The 15,882-nt window shown below is 61.6% G+C and overlaps 1 protein-coding gene across 1 annotated transcript in view; it reads right to left on the bottom strand.

Annotated features, from left to right (window-relative positions):
* Positions 1 to 7,672: 7,672 nt before the first annotated feature.
* The window catches only part of DLG4 (discs large MAGUK scaffold protein 4), a 31,564-nt gene continuing 23,354 nt past the window's right edge, over positions 7,673 to 15,882 (bottom strand). The window contains exons 11-20 of the mRNA XM_044417174.1: positions 15,695 to 15,809; positions 14,881 to 15,057; positions 14,752 to 14,788; positions 13,603 to 13,630; positions 13,303 to 13,350; positions 12,647 to 12,748; positions 12,355 to 12,527; positions 11,870 to 11,979; positions 8,975 to 9,066; positions 7,673 to 7,907 (exon numbers count right to left, since the gene is read on the bottom strand). Of these exons, the coding sequence (XP_044273109.1) occupies positions 7,801 to 7,907; positions 8,975 to 9,066; positions 11,870 to 11,979; positions 12,355 to 12,527; positions 12,647 to 12,748; positions 13,303 to 13,350; positions 13,603 to 13,630; positions 14,752 to 14,788; positions 14,881 to 15,057; positions 15,695 to 15,809 (989 nt within the window). The 3' untranslated portion in view covers positions 7,673 to 7,800. The remainder of the gene's footprint in view (positions 7,908 to 8,974; positions 9,067 to 11,869; positions 11,980 to 12,354; positions 12,528 to 12,646; positions 12,749 to 13,302; positions 13,351 to 13,602; positions 13,631 to 14,751; positions 14,789 to 14,880; positions 15,058 to 15,694; positions 15,810 to 15,882) is intronic.

Below are 15,882 nucleotides of genomic sequence, written 5' to 3'. Positions count from 1 at the left end.
AGAGAGGGCACAGACCCAGCCGTGGCCAAGCACGGCACTTGCACTCGGGGAGCAAACCCAATGCCCCAAGGAGCGTTCTCTTTCGGAGATCCGAGCTGATCACTTGGAACGAGGCCTCCTGCGAGTGAAGGGGGGACCCTGCCGTTTGCAGAAGTGGAAAGAAGATGTAGGGAGAAAGATAAACCAGCCCAAAGGGTAGGGAGAGAGATGCCAGGGAGGTCCGAAGAGGACTGAGCATGAGGGAGGACTTCGTTGCAGGCAAGGCAAAGGATTTCAAACTAGGAAACGCAACGGAGCGAGTGGCACAAGGCGTCCCCCGGATTCTCCGGTCTGGAGCATGCACCCCGCGAGGCATCCGTGGAATCGGGAATCGTCACTGCAGCGTCTTTCCCCTCCTTTACTGCACAAAGACAAACGCTGCTGAACGGCGAACCTCAGTCCATTACCTTGGTATGAAATTCTGATGCAAATGTAGATCAGAGCAGAAGGTCGAGGTTTGGGGACACGAGGCTTTGCCCGACAGAGCCGTGAGCCTTCGTGTGGAAGCTAAGAAAGCCGCTGGGTGTTGGAAACATGGTGCTGAAGGGGAGCTTGGTGAACCCTTGGGAAAATTTGGATCGGTACATGGGCCCAGATGAAGCCAAGCCAGAACTTTCTGTGCAGGTGAACATGATGGAGCCGAGACACATCTGCCTTCGCCCTGAAGTTCTTGGGCTCTTCCGGATGCAGGGAGGGATTCTGAAAGAGGGGCCGCTTTGGGTGCCACGGGGCCGGGGCCGGGGCTGGGACTACTCCCTCTTGCATGGAGGTTTGAGGGGCCCCCCCAGCCCTTTCCCCTCAGAAACGACCGCGTCACCCGCACCACGTTCTGCGAGCTTGCATTTTGGGCTTTACGGGGCCTGTGACTCACCAGCTTCAAGAAACGAACTGTCACGTTTCTGTCACCATTTCCTTCTAAGCAGCGGCACGTTCGCAGAACTGTGTCATGCCACGTGGGCGCCCCACGCCCAGCTTCGTGGCCAGATCTTCGTGGCCTGCGTGCTCTTGCAGGCGCCTTTTCCCGTCAGAGGAATGTTGTGCCGCAGCTTTGACATTGCGTGGTGGGGGTTCTACACCCTCCACTGTGGCATGAAGTTTGGGAAAGTTAATTCTCTCTTTATCCCTTCCTACAAATGGCCTACGGGGGGGGGGGGGGGGGGGGGGGGGGGTGCCGGAGCTGTCCTGCAGTTTGCAGCTCTGCCTGGGAGGGGGGCGCTTTAATGTGGTAGCAGCAGCAGGCACCCCAAAACTGAACTGTCGAATTGGCCCTGGAATTCACGCTTCTTTTAAAGCTACTGCTCATAGGATACCCGGTTTTTTCTGCCCCTTTTTCGCTTTGTGCTGACACCGCTTCCTGGGGTTTCCATGTTTTGCAGGTGGGAGTCCCGGAAGATGGGGCAGAAGAGCCCATGGGGGCCAGGTGGTCCGGCCCCTGCTCAGAGACGGAGTCCGGTGCAGCCGCTGCTGGAACACCTCCAGGGGTGGAAGGCCCCCTCCCCAGGCCGTGGGTCCTACGGCCCTCCGGCTAGTCAGCTGCAAGCAGCCTCTGCGAGGTTCGGGCCCCACTGCTTGTCTTTGAGGAAGGTGAACTGCCCGCCCCCGTGCATGCCCCCCCATGGCCTGTTCTCAAAGCTCAACAGGCCCTGCTCTCCACACTCCCCCGGCCCCCCCTTTGCCCCCCCCCCCCCCCCCGCCGCAAGTCATCTTGGCTGAAAGCCGCCGGGTGTTGGAAACATGGTGCTGAAGGGGAGCTTGGTGAACCCTTGGGAAAATTTGGATCGGTACATGGGCCCAGATGAAGCCAAGCCAGAACTTTCTGTGCAGGTGAACATGATGGAGCCGAGACACATCTGCCTTCGCCCTGAAGTTCTTGGGCTCTTCCGGATGCAGGGAGGGATTCTGAAAGAGGGGCCGCTTTGGGTGCCACGGGGCCGGGGCCGGGGCTGGGACTACTCCCTCTTGCATGGAGGTTTGAGGGGCCCCCCCAGCCCTTTCCCCTCAGAAACGACCGCGTCACCCGCACCACGTTCTGCGAGCTTGCATTTTGGGCTTTACGGGGCCTGTGACTCACCAGCTTCAAGAAACGAACTGTCACGTTTCTGTCACCATTTCCTTCTAAGCAGCGGCACGTTCGCAGAACTGTGTCATGCCACGTGGGCGCCCCACGCCCAGCTTCGTGGCCAGATCTTCGTGGCCTGCGTGCTCTTGCAGGCGCCTTTTCCCGTCAGAGGAATGTTGTGCCGCAGCTTTGACATTGCGTGGTGGGGGTTCTACACCCTCCACTGTGGCATGAAGTTTGGGAAAGTTAATTCTCTCTTTATCCCTTCCTACAAATGGCCTACGGGGGGGGGGGGGGGGGGGGGGGGGGGTGCCGGAGCTGTCCTGCAGTTTGCAGCTCTGCCTGGGAGGGGGGCGCTTTAATGTGGTAGCAGCAGCAGGCACCCCAAAACTGAACTGTCGAATTGGCCCTGGAATTCACGCTTCTTTTAAAGCTACTGCTCATAGGATACCCGGTTTTTTCTGCCCCTTTTTCGCTTTGTGCTGAGACCGCTTCCTGGGGTTTCCATGTTTTGCAGGTGGGAGTCCCGGAAGATGGGGCAGAAGAGCCCATGGGGGCCAGGTGGTCCGGCCCCTGCTCAGAGACGGAGTCCGGTGCAGCCGCTGCTGGAACACCTCCAGGGGTGGAAGGCCCCCTCCCCAGGCCGTGGGTCCTACGGCCCTCCGGCTAGTCAGCTGCAAGCAGCCTCTGCGAGGTTCGGGCCCCACTGCTTGTCTTTGAGGAAGGTGAACTGCCCCCCCCCCCCCCTCCCCCCCCCTCGCCCCTTCTCCAAACCCAACCCGCCCCCCCCCCCCCCCCCCCCCGGCCCCCCTTTTGCCCCCCCCCCCCCCCGCCGCAAGTCATCTTGGCTGCCCTTCTCAGGGCCGGGCCGGCTTTTCGGCACCCTCCCGCAGCACAGCGGCCCTTTCACAGTCCACCGACAAAGACACTGTGCCACCAGCAGCCTGCAGGGCCCATCGTCCTGGGGACGGTGTTGCCACGCCCCACATCTGGGTCGGGGGAGGCCCCGCGCTGGCTCCGGAGGGGCTTGGGCGAGGGCCCCTGCGTGGGCTCACTCCCTCGGGGAGGGCCTTTCCGGCCCCCCGTGCTCCTTCCCTGCCCCCCATAGGGCCCTGCTTGCTTGCGCGGCCGGCAGACGCCCGGAAGCGAGGCAGCCGGGCGCCTCACGCCCCTCGGTCCGTGCCGGAGCACGGGGCTTTGGCCGGGCCCTCGCAAGGATCGCATCCCCATGCGCACCTGCCCGGCCTCCGAGCTCATCCGTGGGGCCCTGCTCCGGGGGCCTCTTCCCAAGGATGGGGCAGGGCCTCCTTGGTTGTGGCACCTGAGCCTCCACAGAGCTGCCCCGGGCCCCTGCTGCTTCTCTCTTTTGGCACCAGGTGAAGGTCTGTCCCTTTTCCTCCCTGCATTTTAACAGTGGAGCGTCGACTACGTTCTCTAATATTGAGCTTTCTCAGCGGATTTTATCTTGTGTGTGCTTTATTCTTTCCCTTAACCTCCGCTAACCACCCAGAGAGCCTTGGCCTTTGGAAATAAATCAATCGATGGGGGCGGGGAGGGGCCAGTCCGGGGGAGGGGGTCTTGCCAGTGGGCCCCTGCTGGGGAGTGGGCCCGGGCAGGCCGGCCCTTGGGGCTGGCTGGAGGAAGGCTGCCCTGCCCGGTCCTGCAGGCAAGCCACAGGAGGGAGCCAGGTCGGGGCGATGTGGGGTGGCCCCCAGTGGGCTCCAAGCCGCTCCGTCTGAACCCCGGGAAGCGGAGCAAAGGGCTTGGCTGGCCCAGGCAACGTCCGCCACCCCCACTGTGTCCAGGTGTGCACAAGGCATTGCCGGGGGGCTGGGGGTGGGGAACAGAGGGCCCTGCCAGCCCCGTCTCCCTGGAGCCCCGCAGGGCGGGGGGTCCCCTCCCGGGCGCCGTCCGGCGGCTCCTCGCGCTCCGTGCGGCGCTCGCCTGGCCCCGTGATCTTTGCACTGTCAACAGCGCTTCCCTCTTCAGACCCTGCAAAAGCAGAGCGGCAGCAGGAACCCGGCCGGGGGGCCCTGCCCCGGCAGGGGCACCGATCCAGACCCACTCCTGTCCAGCCCCAAACGAAGGGCCACGGGAACACGCGCCTGCCAGGCCAGCCAGATGGGCCACGGACTCGGGCCAGCAAGGGGTGCTGCTCGGGGGGGGGGGGGGGCGGCCCCCAGCCAGGCACAACGCTCCTGCCATCGCCTCTCTCTCTGCGGGGGGGCCGGGTGTCCGGCTCACCCCAGGAACAGCTCCGATAAACGTCACTGCGACGCAGAGGGCTTGATGGAGGGGAGGGCCTGCGGCACTGCCCCCGCATCCTGGGCCTCGCCGGCTGAGGATGGGACGTGTGGCCCCACACCGCACGAGGGGCGAGTCGCTCTGCGAGGGGCACTGGGGAAGCCTCCGCGGACATCTCCCAGCCGGGCCTCGGCGGGTCCCGGTCCCCTCGGCTGCAGCAGAAACGGACCGGCACCCAAAGACCTCCCGCACTTAGCTCATGCCCAGAGGCTGCATTTGCAGAAGCCTCAGTGGTGTCACACTTGGGAAGCGCCGTTTGTGGATGCCCATCACGGCACAGCACTTCCGAACGCTGCCAACGCTGCTGCCCCACTGGGGGGGGGGGTCCAGGGAGCGTTTGCACAGTGCCTGGCAGTGCCCTGGCTATAGCCCTGTGCCACTTCCGTGCCCTCTGTCTCCCGACCCAGTCGGGAGGGGACAAAGGCCACCCTGATCCTACTGGCAGCAGTCCTCTTCAAATACAGACCCGACAGTCGGCTCCTCCAGCCTGGCCAGCCCTGTTCCTGCCCGTGACCCGGCTCGGGACCGAGTGTTGCGAGAGGAACCCCTCGGGCTCGGGGAAACAGACCGTGGACCTTCCGGTGGGAGAAGGCTCCATCACCGACCCCAAGGAAGAAGCCCTGCGGTGGCGGCCACCCCGACACAGGACACCTGCTGGAGCCGGGCAAATAGAAGGGATCCCGGGAGCACTGCGGCGGGCCGGACGGTCCGGCCCCTGCAAGGTTCTCTCTTCCTTCCCCCTCCTGCCCCTAATGCGGGGTGGGGGGCAGTGCGGCTTGAACCCGGGGCCAGCCACCTCCCCCCGGGGATCGCCCCCTCCCCTCCCCAAGCCGCGGCCCGCAGGCCACCCAACGAGTCGTGTCAAGTCCGGGCAAACGGGAGCCAGAGTCCAGCCGCCGAGCAAGGAACATGCGGACCACCGCCAAGCTGGGTTTTCATTGGTTTTTAATTATTCGTTTGCCGAAGGCGATAATATTTCTATGCAAAATACTCTCTTATATCTCCCCGCCCATCCCGCCCCCTCCCCCCCCCCCCCCCCCACAAACCCCCCCCCGCCCCCACCCCAACAAACCTCCCCCAGCCCCCAGCAAGAGACAACCTCCGAGTACATTCTTTGATTGTGTTTGCTTGTTTTGAAGTAACGCCGGGGGAGGGGTGTTGCCCCCGAAGGACCTCCCCCGTGCTAGCACACGCTTGGGGGGAGCAGCAGGGACCCCGTCCCGTGTGAGGAAGCCCTTGACGAGGCCGCTCGACGGCGGGCGCCTCTGGGGGGCGCTGCGCCGGCGGGGGCCGGAGAAGCCGGTCCAGCCCTTCAGGTGCACTGGCCAGCCCTGGATCGGGCCCCCGTGCCCTGGCGTGGGGACCTCCAGAAGCAATTGGGGGCAGCCAAACGGGTCGGGGGCACGGTGGTGGGCAAGCCCTCCCTGCCAGGGGGGCTAGAAGCCCCTTTCCCCCTCCAGAACCACCAACCGGGTGGTGTCGGCCGAGTCGCGAGGGGCCACCCGGCCCTGTTGTCTGCAGCTCCGAGTGTCCTTTGCGCTCGGCCCTCCCTCCTCCCGGCATCTCCTTTCTGCCTGCACTGGGCAATTCTGACCTTTAAGCAGAGCCCCCGAGCTGCAAGGGGGGCAGATGGGGTGGGCACCCCCCACCCCCCCAGGCCCGGCTCCCGGCCTTTCTCAGTCTGGGGTCCAACAAATGCTTCCTAGGCAACCGTGCAGGTTAGATCTCACCGCTTCCTCTAAAGATTTGCTCCTAGAACGGTGAGGGCTAGCAACTTGGCTCTCTTTTGGAGAGATGAGGGGTGGCGGGGTGGGAGGTGGGGAACCCGGTCCCCTGAAAGCTGAGGTCAAGCAGGTGGGCCGAGGCCACGTTGCTTGGCTCCATAGCAGCTATGGAAATAATTTCTCCACGCGAGCACGAGTCTCGCTGCCCACATTAATATGCGTCGCGTGATTTTCACGCCCCCCGACTGGCTAAGCGGTGGGGGATTTTGAGTCTTGCGGGGGGCCAGCTGTGGCCGGCATGGTGATGGGGGAGTCACATTTCTCCAACCCCCCAGTCCACTCTGTCTTTTTTCTTTATATACAAAAAATAATAATTAATCCATTAGATTTGGAAATTAAAATCTTCAGATGTGAAATTAAAACAGCCCTCTGCGTATACCTCCCACCCCCAAACTGTCTTCTCGGTTTTCTTTTTCATACATCACGCACAGCCACACCAAAATACTTGATATGACCCCAAAAAATAATCACTGGACATTAAAAAAACCTAACTTCTCTTTTCTATCTTCTCTTCCCCCCGCTTCCCTTCCCCAGAAAGAAAAATAGAGATCGCCATGCCGACCAAATGTTTTCATGTGTTTTATCCAAGTAGCCGCCCTCCCTGGTCCTGCCACACTGAAACCTCCATGCGCTGAAGGGGGGAAACGAAAGAGAAAATCAAAAGAGGAAAATTCAATGGGAACAAAATAATATTAATAATAATATATAATATATATATATTATATATCCCAAAGTCATCGGGCCATACTTTCAAATGAGAATTATCTTGGCTTCTCTAGTCCTGGATCTGTGCTTGCTTTAATCATAAAATATTCTTCAGCCAAAAAATACAGAGGGAAGGAATGAAAACGTAATCCTTCCATCCCAGGGGAAAATAGATTTTTTTTCCTTAAAAACGCAAAACTTAGCGTGGTGAATTGATTTCACGTTTCGACTCCGACGTGGGCAGGAGTGCTCTCCCTTCCTAACTGAACTTCCAGCCCTTCTCTTCTCCGCTCGAAGGAGGACCGCCCCAAGCAGCGAATGGACCTCTTGGCCAACTGCACATCCTCTGGCCGGGGCTTCCAGCTTGGCCCCCGCAGAAAAGGTCAGCCTTCCTTCCGGTTGCAGGAAGTTTTTCTTAAAAAATATCTCTGTCTCCCGACGCTTGCGCCCACCCTCCTCCTCCTCCTCCTCAGCTGGTGCCCCGAGAGTGCCTGGCTACTTGCGAATCGAAAGAGCTCAGAATCTACGGAAGAGTCCCCGTCTCCCAATGCCACCACCTGACCCCCCCAAATGACAGCATGCATGCGCTAGCACTGTTGGGGTGGGAAAAAGCACCCCCTTTTGCTGCGGAAATAAAAACGGGAGCATTTTAAACCAGGATCGGGTTGGGGTGGCGAGATCACGCAAGAAGAAGGAGAAAAGAAAAAAAATTGAGAATATTAAAGAATAAAGGAAGAAACGAAAGACTCCCATCCCAAGACATCCCCACCCATCCCAAAATATTAACCAAACAGCTAAGTTCAGTGGCAAGAGACAGAGCCGGTCCCCCTTTCCGGAGGCGGCTCCGCCGCAGAGCCGGTGGCCGTGTTCTTGTCGGTTCCCATTCCTGGAAAAGTCAGTCCAGAGGTCTTAAAGTCTCTCGCGGGCCGGGATCCAGATGTAGGGGCCGGAGAGCTCCTCGATGACCCTCTTGATCTTGTGGTAGATCTCCTCGAAGCTGTCTCCTTCTACAATGGCTGCAAAGAGAGCGGCGGGGGCAGGGTGAGCCCCCGGCCCAGGACTGCAAATTCCTATTCACTCAAGGGGACCAGGAGGAAGCACAGGCACTCGGGTCCTCCGGCCTCTCCAGCCCCATCCCTGGACGTTTTTCTGCCTCACGCCCCTCTTCCGCCCTCTCCACCTCCATCTCCTGCTCGTGCCCCTCCGCCTTCCTCCCAAGAGCGCCTCTGAGCACATGCCGAGTCCTTATCCACACCGACCACGATGGCTCTCCATCGGGGTGGGCAGCTCCTGGGCCTCCAGCAGTTTGGCCTGCCTGGCCGGCCTTTACCAAGCCAAGTGGGGAAAATGAGGAGTCTGCAGATTATGGTCTGCACAGGGAAAGGTAAAAAATTAAAGGGCGTTCAGGCCACACAGTTCGCCAGGTTCAGGCAGACAGAAGCCCTGCAGCCCTCGGCGCTTTCCGGGCAGAGCAGCGCCCCAGGGATCCAAGCACAGACCGGCCACGGTGCGAGTGCGCCGAACAGCTCAGCCAAGGAAATCTCTCTTCCCACGGCTGGCTAAGGTTTGGGGGGAGGAACCAACCCGCCCCTGCCCCAGGCCGCGCATGTGCTTGTCGGTCGGGAAAAGCCCAGAGGTGGGGCCTCTCTGCGGCCACTTGGCAGAGGCGGCCTGCTCAGAGGAAGGGGGCGAGGCGGGTGCCCCGTTCGCACCCCACGCAAGGCCCCCGCTTCCACAAACGGCGGAAGAGGAGGCGTCTGGCAAGGCGCTCGCCTTTGGAGAAAGGGCGACGGAAACGGCGCATCCACACAGCACGTGGCCTTCCGGCGAGGGGAGCCGGGCTGGGACCCCTCCGCGCCGAAGGAGAACCCCTGCGGGGCCGAGCTGGGCAGGTCTGCCCGGTCCCAAGCGAGGGCTGACGGTGCGCCGGCCTCCGACGGCCCGGGGGCGAGAAACCCGCTCTTGAAAGCAGAGCAACTTAGGAAGGCTGAATCCTGCACCCCAAGTGTCCCCTGGCCGGGCGGGACTGCAGATGCTCAGACCACGGAGGAGGAGGGGGCTCGGCCGGCCGGCCAGCACCCACCTGAGAAGCACTCTGTGAACTCCTGCTCCAGCTTGGTGGCTCTGTCGAAGGCCTTCCGTGCCTGCTCCTCCGTTATCCGCTTGTTAATTTCTCTGGGGATGGAAGCCGAGACGCCGGTCAGCACCAGTCCTGTACGTGGCCTCCCTGCCCCACGTGGGCCGGGGGCGCCGCCTCCCCAGCTGCTCCGGCAGACGAGCCCCGTCACGTGGGTCCCCCAGCCCCAGTTAAGGACCCGGCTCTAGCCTAGCCGTAGCCCGTGTTCAGCCAGCAAAGCGCCACTGGGGAGGCGGCTGGGTTACCGGGCAAGCCGTATGAGGAGAGCCCGAGGGTCAGGGGCGACCTGCTGGCGACCTGCAGGTGAGGGGGGCACGCAGAGGTGGGTCGTGAGATAGAGGGTGGATGCCAGGAAGTCCTTCCTGGCAGTTAGGACCCCTCGGGTACGGAATGGGCTTCCCCGGGAGGTGGAAGGAGCCCCCTCGGTGAGGGCGTTCAAGACGTGCACGTGGTGGGCGAGTCGTGAGCGGAGCTGGGGTCAGACTAGATGGCCCAGGAGACCCCTTGGGTCCCGCTCCTTTCTATGCTTCTATGTCTTGGCAAAGGGAGGGTGCTGCCCAGTCGAGCCTGGGAAGGGAGGGCCGTTGGAGGAGACCCTGGAAACGCCCTTGGTTGTGCCGGGCGGGAAGGGGGGCTCACCCGGGGCAGGGGGCAGGGCTGGCCGGCAAGCCAGTCTCTCGGCTGTGCTGGGGCAGAGCTTTGGCTGGGCAGCACTTGGAGGATTTTCTCCCGAGGAACGAGGCAGTTCGGTTTGGTTCTGTCCGACCCCACAAGGCATGAAGGTGGGCATGTTCCCCGTGGACCGGCGTGTTCCCACTCCGAGGCGCCCTGGCAGCACATGGCCAGGTGCCGATCCAGAGGCGAACAAGCGAGCAAACAGGGCACAAATCTCACATGCTGACTTACACCCGTGCAGAAGTGTGCGCGTGTGTTTGTTGGGCGCTGCCCGCAACAGGATGTATAAAGCCACAACCCTTCTGTTTCGGGGAAATCTCCAAGCACTTTAAAGCAACTTAAAAGGCTTAATTCCCCTCCTTTTACTGCTATTTTTAGTGATTCCCTCTTCTGGAGCCCGAGGCAGCTGTGCCCGTTCTCTCCGGCAGCCTTGCACCACACCGGGTGCCGAGTCTCACGCTGGCGTGCGGGGGCCTGGTGCTGAGCGGTGCCCCCATTCCGTCCTGTGTCCTGGGCAGCCCCACCTGGGACTCGGCGCAGGGTCGCCTCCCCTCGGGCGCTGCCGCGACCAGCTGCCCGAAGGCACCGTCATTCGGGGCACGGAGGAATTTCGCCTCTCCGTCGGAACCGGAGCGTGCGTCTTCCCAGTCAGCACGTGCCCATTAAAATGGCCCGGCCTGTGAGAGAGGCCAGCCTGGCTTCATTTCCCATCTCGGGATCACACGGACCATTCCGGTCTGCGGGGGGGTGGCGAGCTCCAAAGACGGAGCGAGGTTTGGGGCCAGCGATCCCCCGCTACTGCTTCCGCAGAGGCGTCTTCATGCTTCACACGGTCACTGTGGGATTCTCTCCCCAGCTTAACGGGGAAGCCCCCGGAGCATCGGTCGGTTGCATTTCTGGACCATCAACTGGCCACACAGGGTGATCAACCGCCATATGAAACTCCAGACAAGCAAACATTGAAAACAGCATGAAACAAGCTACAATGAGCAACGGAACGGGCTGCCTCGTGTGCCGTCAAATGCAGGACAGACCACGGTTTCTTTCGCAGAAAGACAAAATGCCAGGCACGTGCGGCTCCTGGGCCCTCCAGGCAGGCTGCTGGGAATTTTCAGAAAGTGCTGTGGGCACTCTCACAAGATGGCTGCAGAGGTGGGGCCGCGCTTGCCTTTTCACAAAACATACGCTTCCCAGAAGCCTCAAAGAGAAGTAACTGTTCCGAGAAAGCCAAGCGGTACGGCTTGAGGTTAGTGACTTGGCCACAAATACCCCGTGGGGCTCGGAGGCTCAGATGGCGGCCCAGGGCGCTTGCTAGGCTGCAGCTCAGCCTGCCGTCACAAACTAAGAAACCAACCACAACCACAACCACACCACCAGGACACCTAAACACGCAGGGGGCCACATGAAGGACACGGTACCCCAGGTAAGAAGTCGGATGTGATCTAAGCTCACGGAAGCCACCTGAGCCAGCGGCTTTATGCCCATTGGGTGGCACTGCCTCTGGCCCACTGGTTCCTGGGGGTATGGCCCCCAATTTCAGTATCATTAGGAGCCCCCCACCCCTGCCCCATGCCTCTGTGCAGGGCCTTAAACAAGAAAGTCAGAAAAACACGTTCCTCTTGAGCCCCAAGGATGTCACTCCAGCAGAATTTATTCTGGAGGAAGGCATTCTTGAAACCAGTGTCCTGGGAATGTGCGGGGCCACGACTCCCATCATCCCGAGCTGGTGGAGCCAACAGCCCGAATCAAGAGTTGCTGGCCAGGCATTTGCCCAATCCAAGCTTCAAGCTGCCAAAAGCTGTGGCATCCATCACATCTTGCGGCAGTGAGTTCCGCAGGTTTCTCATGCATCGTCTGAAGCGCTCCGGCTCTGCCTGCCCCAGGCTCTCCTGCCCGATCCCAAGACCCAGCATTATGGGAGGAGAAGCAAACCCTCGAAATGAAACCCGAAGCAAGCGGAACAGAACGTGCAAGCGGCCGGCAGCCTTCCTGGGAAAGTTGGCCGGTCGAGATGGAAGGGGTCAGTTGGCCCATCGACGCACTGCATGGCTCCCCCCACCCCAAAACCGCTCTCCTGGGGGCCGGCATGCTCGGACCCATTTGCCTCGAACCCCAAGACCGTGCGTGCCCCCCCCGCACCCATTCCGCCCGCGAGGCGCCACTCACAGCACGTTCTCGAGGGAGCGCGGCCGGATGAAGACGGCGATGGGGTGGAGCTGCGCCGCCTGGAGCCTTCGCACAGCATTGGCCGAGACGTCCAGGATGCAGTGCTTCCCCTGGGCAGCGGGAGAGGACGGGGTCAGGGAGCGCATGGGGGCCCCATCGGTGGGGGTGTTCAAAGATAGGCTGGATGTGCACATGGTGGGCATGTTGCGAGCAGAGCCGGCTGGAGCTGGGGGTCACACCAGATGGCCCGAGAGACCCCTCCTGACTCACTCTGTTTCTAGGCTCCCGTCCGCCTGCCCCCCACAAGCAACCCCGCTTCCCGCTCTCACTGCTGGCCCTTCCTGCCGGTGAGCGGCCGGCTAGTCTGGCCCAGAAGACCTCACGTTTCGTGGCGACCCGCCTCTGGGGCCACGTCACGCCACGGAGCTCAGGTGCCGGGGACGCTGCCCACCCTCCGCCTGGAGAGGACGCCCGGCCTGGCGCACCTGCTCGGCCACCTCGCGCACTGACTGGACACTCGTCCCGTACAGGTGGCTGTTGTACTGGCCGGCCTCGATGAACTTGTGGCCCTGAATGTCCTTCTCCATCTTCTCCCGCGAGGCCACGAAATGGTAGTCCCGCCCGTCCACCTCGTACTCCCGTTTCGGCCGCGTGGTGTCTGCAGGAGGAGGGACCACGGAGCCCGTCGGTGCCTGCGGCAAAAGCGGCAGGGGCCCCGCCGGGGCTCGCCCCCCGCCCCCGGGGTCTTCCCCCTCCCCTGCCGCACGACGGACTTACGTGGGACGCAGGATCCGAATTTGTCCGGGAACTCCGAGAGGAGGTCGTCGTTGACGCGGTCCTTTGTGGGGCCCAGGATGATGATGGGGCGGGCGTAGTGAACTGCGGGGACACAGACCCGAAAAGGTTGCCGTGGCTGGGGCTCTTGGACTACCACTGCCATCATCCCTGCCCGGCCATGCAGCGGGGCTGCTGGGAACCGGACTCCAACATCAAGAGCGCTGCAGGTTTCCCACGGGAGCTGCGGACAGACCGCCTTCCTCTGAATGGGCCACTGGCACAGACATGGGTGCCGGGCTGAGACCCTCCTCTCTCTAAGCGGACAGATGGGACGCAATCTGTTGCGAGCTGAGGCACACGAGAGCCCACAATCCCCAGCATGTGCCAGCCAACTCTGCTGGCTGCGGCAGGATGGGAGACGCAGGCCTTCTTTCTGGCGCCGCTTGTATAATCTTTAATTGAAGGCCCGGTTGCTAATTTTACTGCCGGCTCCTCTGCGTTTCCCTTATTTCAAAAGTGCCTTTACTGCTGGACATTGCACTATTTTTTCCTTTCCACTTTGAGCTTTCTAAGAGAAGCAGGGTATGCCAGTTTTAAGTACAAATAAATACGTTCAGGAGGAAGCAAGAGAACGAGGGGATGGAAACGGGTTTCACCTTCCATCTGGACAACCGTCTCGTAGCTGAAGACCGCGTCTTCTCGACCTGGAGGGGGGAAAAGGAAGCCGTGACCCCCGTGGGCCTGGCCCAGGCAGAGATGCCACACGCCGGGGCAACGGGGCAGCAGAACTGGAAGGAAGGCAGCCGGGTGGGGAGACAAAAATAGGCCAGTTCCAGAGGATTTGAAGGCGTGGGAAATTATATATAGAGAGATGTGCATGTATATATAGGTCTGTCTATCCCAAAGGACAAGCTCGGAAAAGAAGCAGAACGGAAGACCTGAAGACAGGCACGCACCTTGAGAGCCCGATCCCGGCACCCGATCCTGGAGAGGAAGGAAGAGCGAATGAGGAGAGGGAAGCAAGGCAGAGAGAGAGAGAGAGAGAGAAGACGGACGTGAGACAAAGAGACTCGAGCACGAAACTAGTCCTGCCAAGGGGCTTGGGGGGCCTCCGGGTTAGGTGCAGCAGCTCCCGAACGGGGAAGGGACAGGAAAGGGGGCTCTTCCGCAGCTCCCTAAGGCAGAAGGGAGCATCCGGGAGGCACCAGATGGAGCAGACCTGTGAGCGGAGGGGGAGACACCGCCTGGCACCTTGCAGGTGTGTGGCTGGCCAGGGGGGGGGGGGGGGGGGAAAATCGTTGGGCTGCTTGGTTTTGCCCCTTGATGGTTTGGGGCCCACACCGGCTGCATCTCTGGATCTTGGACGGCATCCCACCTGTGTTTTTCGGAGACTGCAACACCTCTCTAATAAGGGATCGTCTAACGAGGCTGAATGGGATGCAACGTGCAGGGGGCGCCATCTTACGGAAGGAGGTTACTATATGGATAAATTTTATACTGGAACACTCTTGATTATTTGCTCAGGCATGAAATGTTACCTGCTTCTTAGAAATTAATGAATGGGTGGGGTTATGATTTCACAATAGCCGAAGGATAACATCCATCCCATAATGTGATCGACTGAGGATCTTACACAACTTTCGATAGCCGAATGGTCGCATGTGGACACCAATCTCACTGACGAACTTATTTGGCTAGCTGGCCTGCTTTCGTTGAAGCTTATGCATGAGAGCTAGAAAGCTGTCTTTCCATTAATGAATTTCATAGGTACTTAGTGATACGGATATTTATAGGAATCTGTATTTCTGTGTATATACACATATTCTCCTTTTCTGTCTCTCTCTCCCCCCCCCCCCCCCCCCCCTCCCCAACTGCTGGTGGTGGTAAAATTTCACAACAGAGATGGATTTTTTAAAAATCCATAAAATTACTGACAGGTGGCCTGTCTCCAGCGGGAGGGAAGGTTGGGAAGCGATGAGAGCGAAAGAGGAAGCTCCCGTGCCCCGAGTTGCCACCGGGGGTCCCCAAACGGGGTGAACGTCTCTCTTTCTGGCGGGCCTGGGGGGCTTTGAGGGCCGCCCCACGTGGGAAGGGGCGTCACTGACCTTCGCTTTTAGCCGTGTCCACTCTCGCCGCTCGACCCTACAGAAAAAGAGGAGGAAGGGGCCTTGAGCGTCGCCGCCGGGACACAAGCCGCCGCCCTGTCCGCCCGGGGCCAGGCCCGCCTTCGTTACCGCCTCTTGCTGGGGATGAATCCCATCTCGTCGCTGTCGCCGTCCGGGTGGACACGCCGGGCTTGCCACCACTCCTCGTCGGAAGCGTCGATCACGTGCAGCACGTCCCCGAAGTGGAAGCTCAGCGCCTGGCTCAGGAAGCCGCAGTCCTTGGTCTTGTCGTAGTCAAAGAGCGCCCTGGGGGGAGGCAGGGCCGGCAGCGCGGGGTCAGCACGAGCCCCTCCCCAGCACGAGTCCCACAGGCCAAGGGGACAGGTGGCGGGTGATCCAGGTCGGCGGTCTCCAGCCCGGTTAGGCTGAAATGGCCTCCGGTGCGCCGAAAAAATCGCCAGCCAATCAGCACGGCTGCCTGGGGAAAGGTGGGCACCGTGGGGCCGCTCCCGCCTCAGCGCAATGGGGCAGCGCAAGGCGAGGCCCCGCTCCCGACTCGGCTCCGTCCTCCGAGGAAAGGCCCCGCCACACGATCCCTCCTTGCGTGAGCGCGACTGTGGCTGCCCCGACGCTCGCTCGCTCGCTCGCCCTCCCCAGGCCCGCAGCAGCCCTTCCAGGGGCCCGACTTGCAGGCAGGCGGGCGAGGGCCCTCGGGGGAGCCGGGCTTCGCCGCGCAGACCGGGCTCGGAGGCAACGCTCGGGCGGATGCTGCCATCCGTAGCCGCAAAATCGGCCACGTGCTTTTCAGGAAGCCGGTTCCCGGCAGGAAGCCGGCACGTTCCCGTCCGGCACGGCTGGAGAGCACCAGACAAGGAAGGTGGGGGCCGGGGGGCTCGCTGTTCGGGGCCGGCCCGGCTGGGCGGGGGCGGCCAGTGGGGCTCACCGGATGTAGAAGCCCCGCTTGGGGTTGCTCCGCAGCGACGCCGTCCCTGAGCCCAAGCTGCTGTTCATCAGTTGCTCCCGGAGGTCGTGGATCTTGGCCTCGAAGCGGCTGTACTCTGCGGGGGGAGGAGCGTCAGCCCCCTCTGCTTCCCCGAAGGCAGCCCACTGCCCAGCACCCCCAGCGCTCAG

The sequence above is a fragment of the Varanus komodoensis genome, unplaced genomic scaffold (genome assembly GCF_004798865.1).
Source record: "Varanus komodoensis strain SLA01 unplaced genomic scaffold, ASM479886v1 scaffold87, whole genome shotgun sequence".
Taxonomy (NCBI): Eukaryota; Metazoa; Chordata; class Lepidosauria; order Squamata; family Varanidae; genus Varanus; species Varanus komodoensis.
Note: the sequence above shows the minus strand (reverse complement) of the source record. Positions and strands in the feature narration are given on the sequence as shown.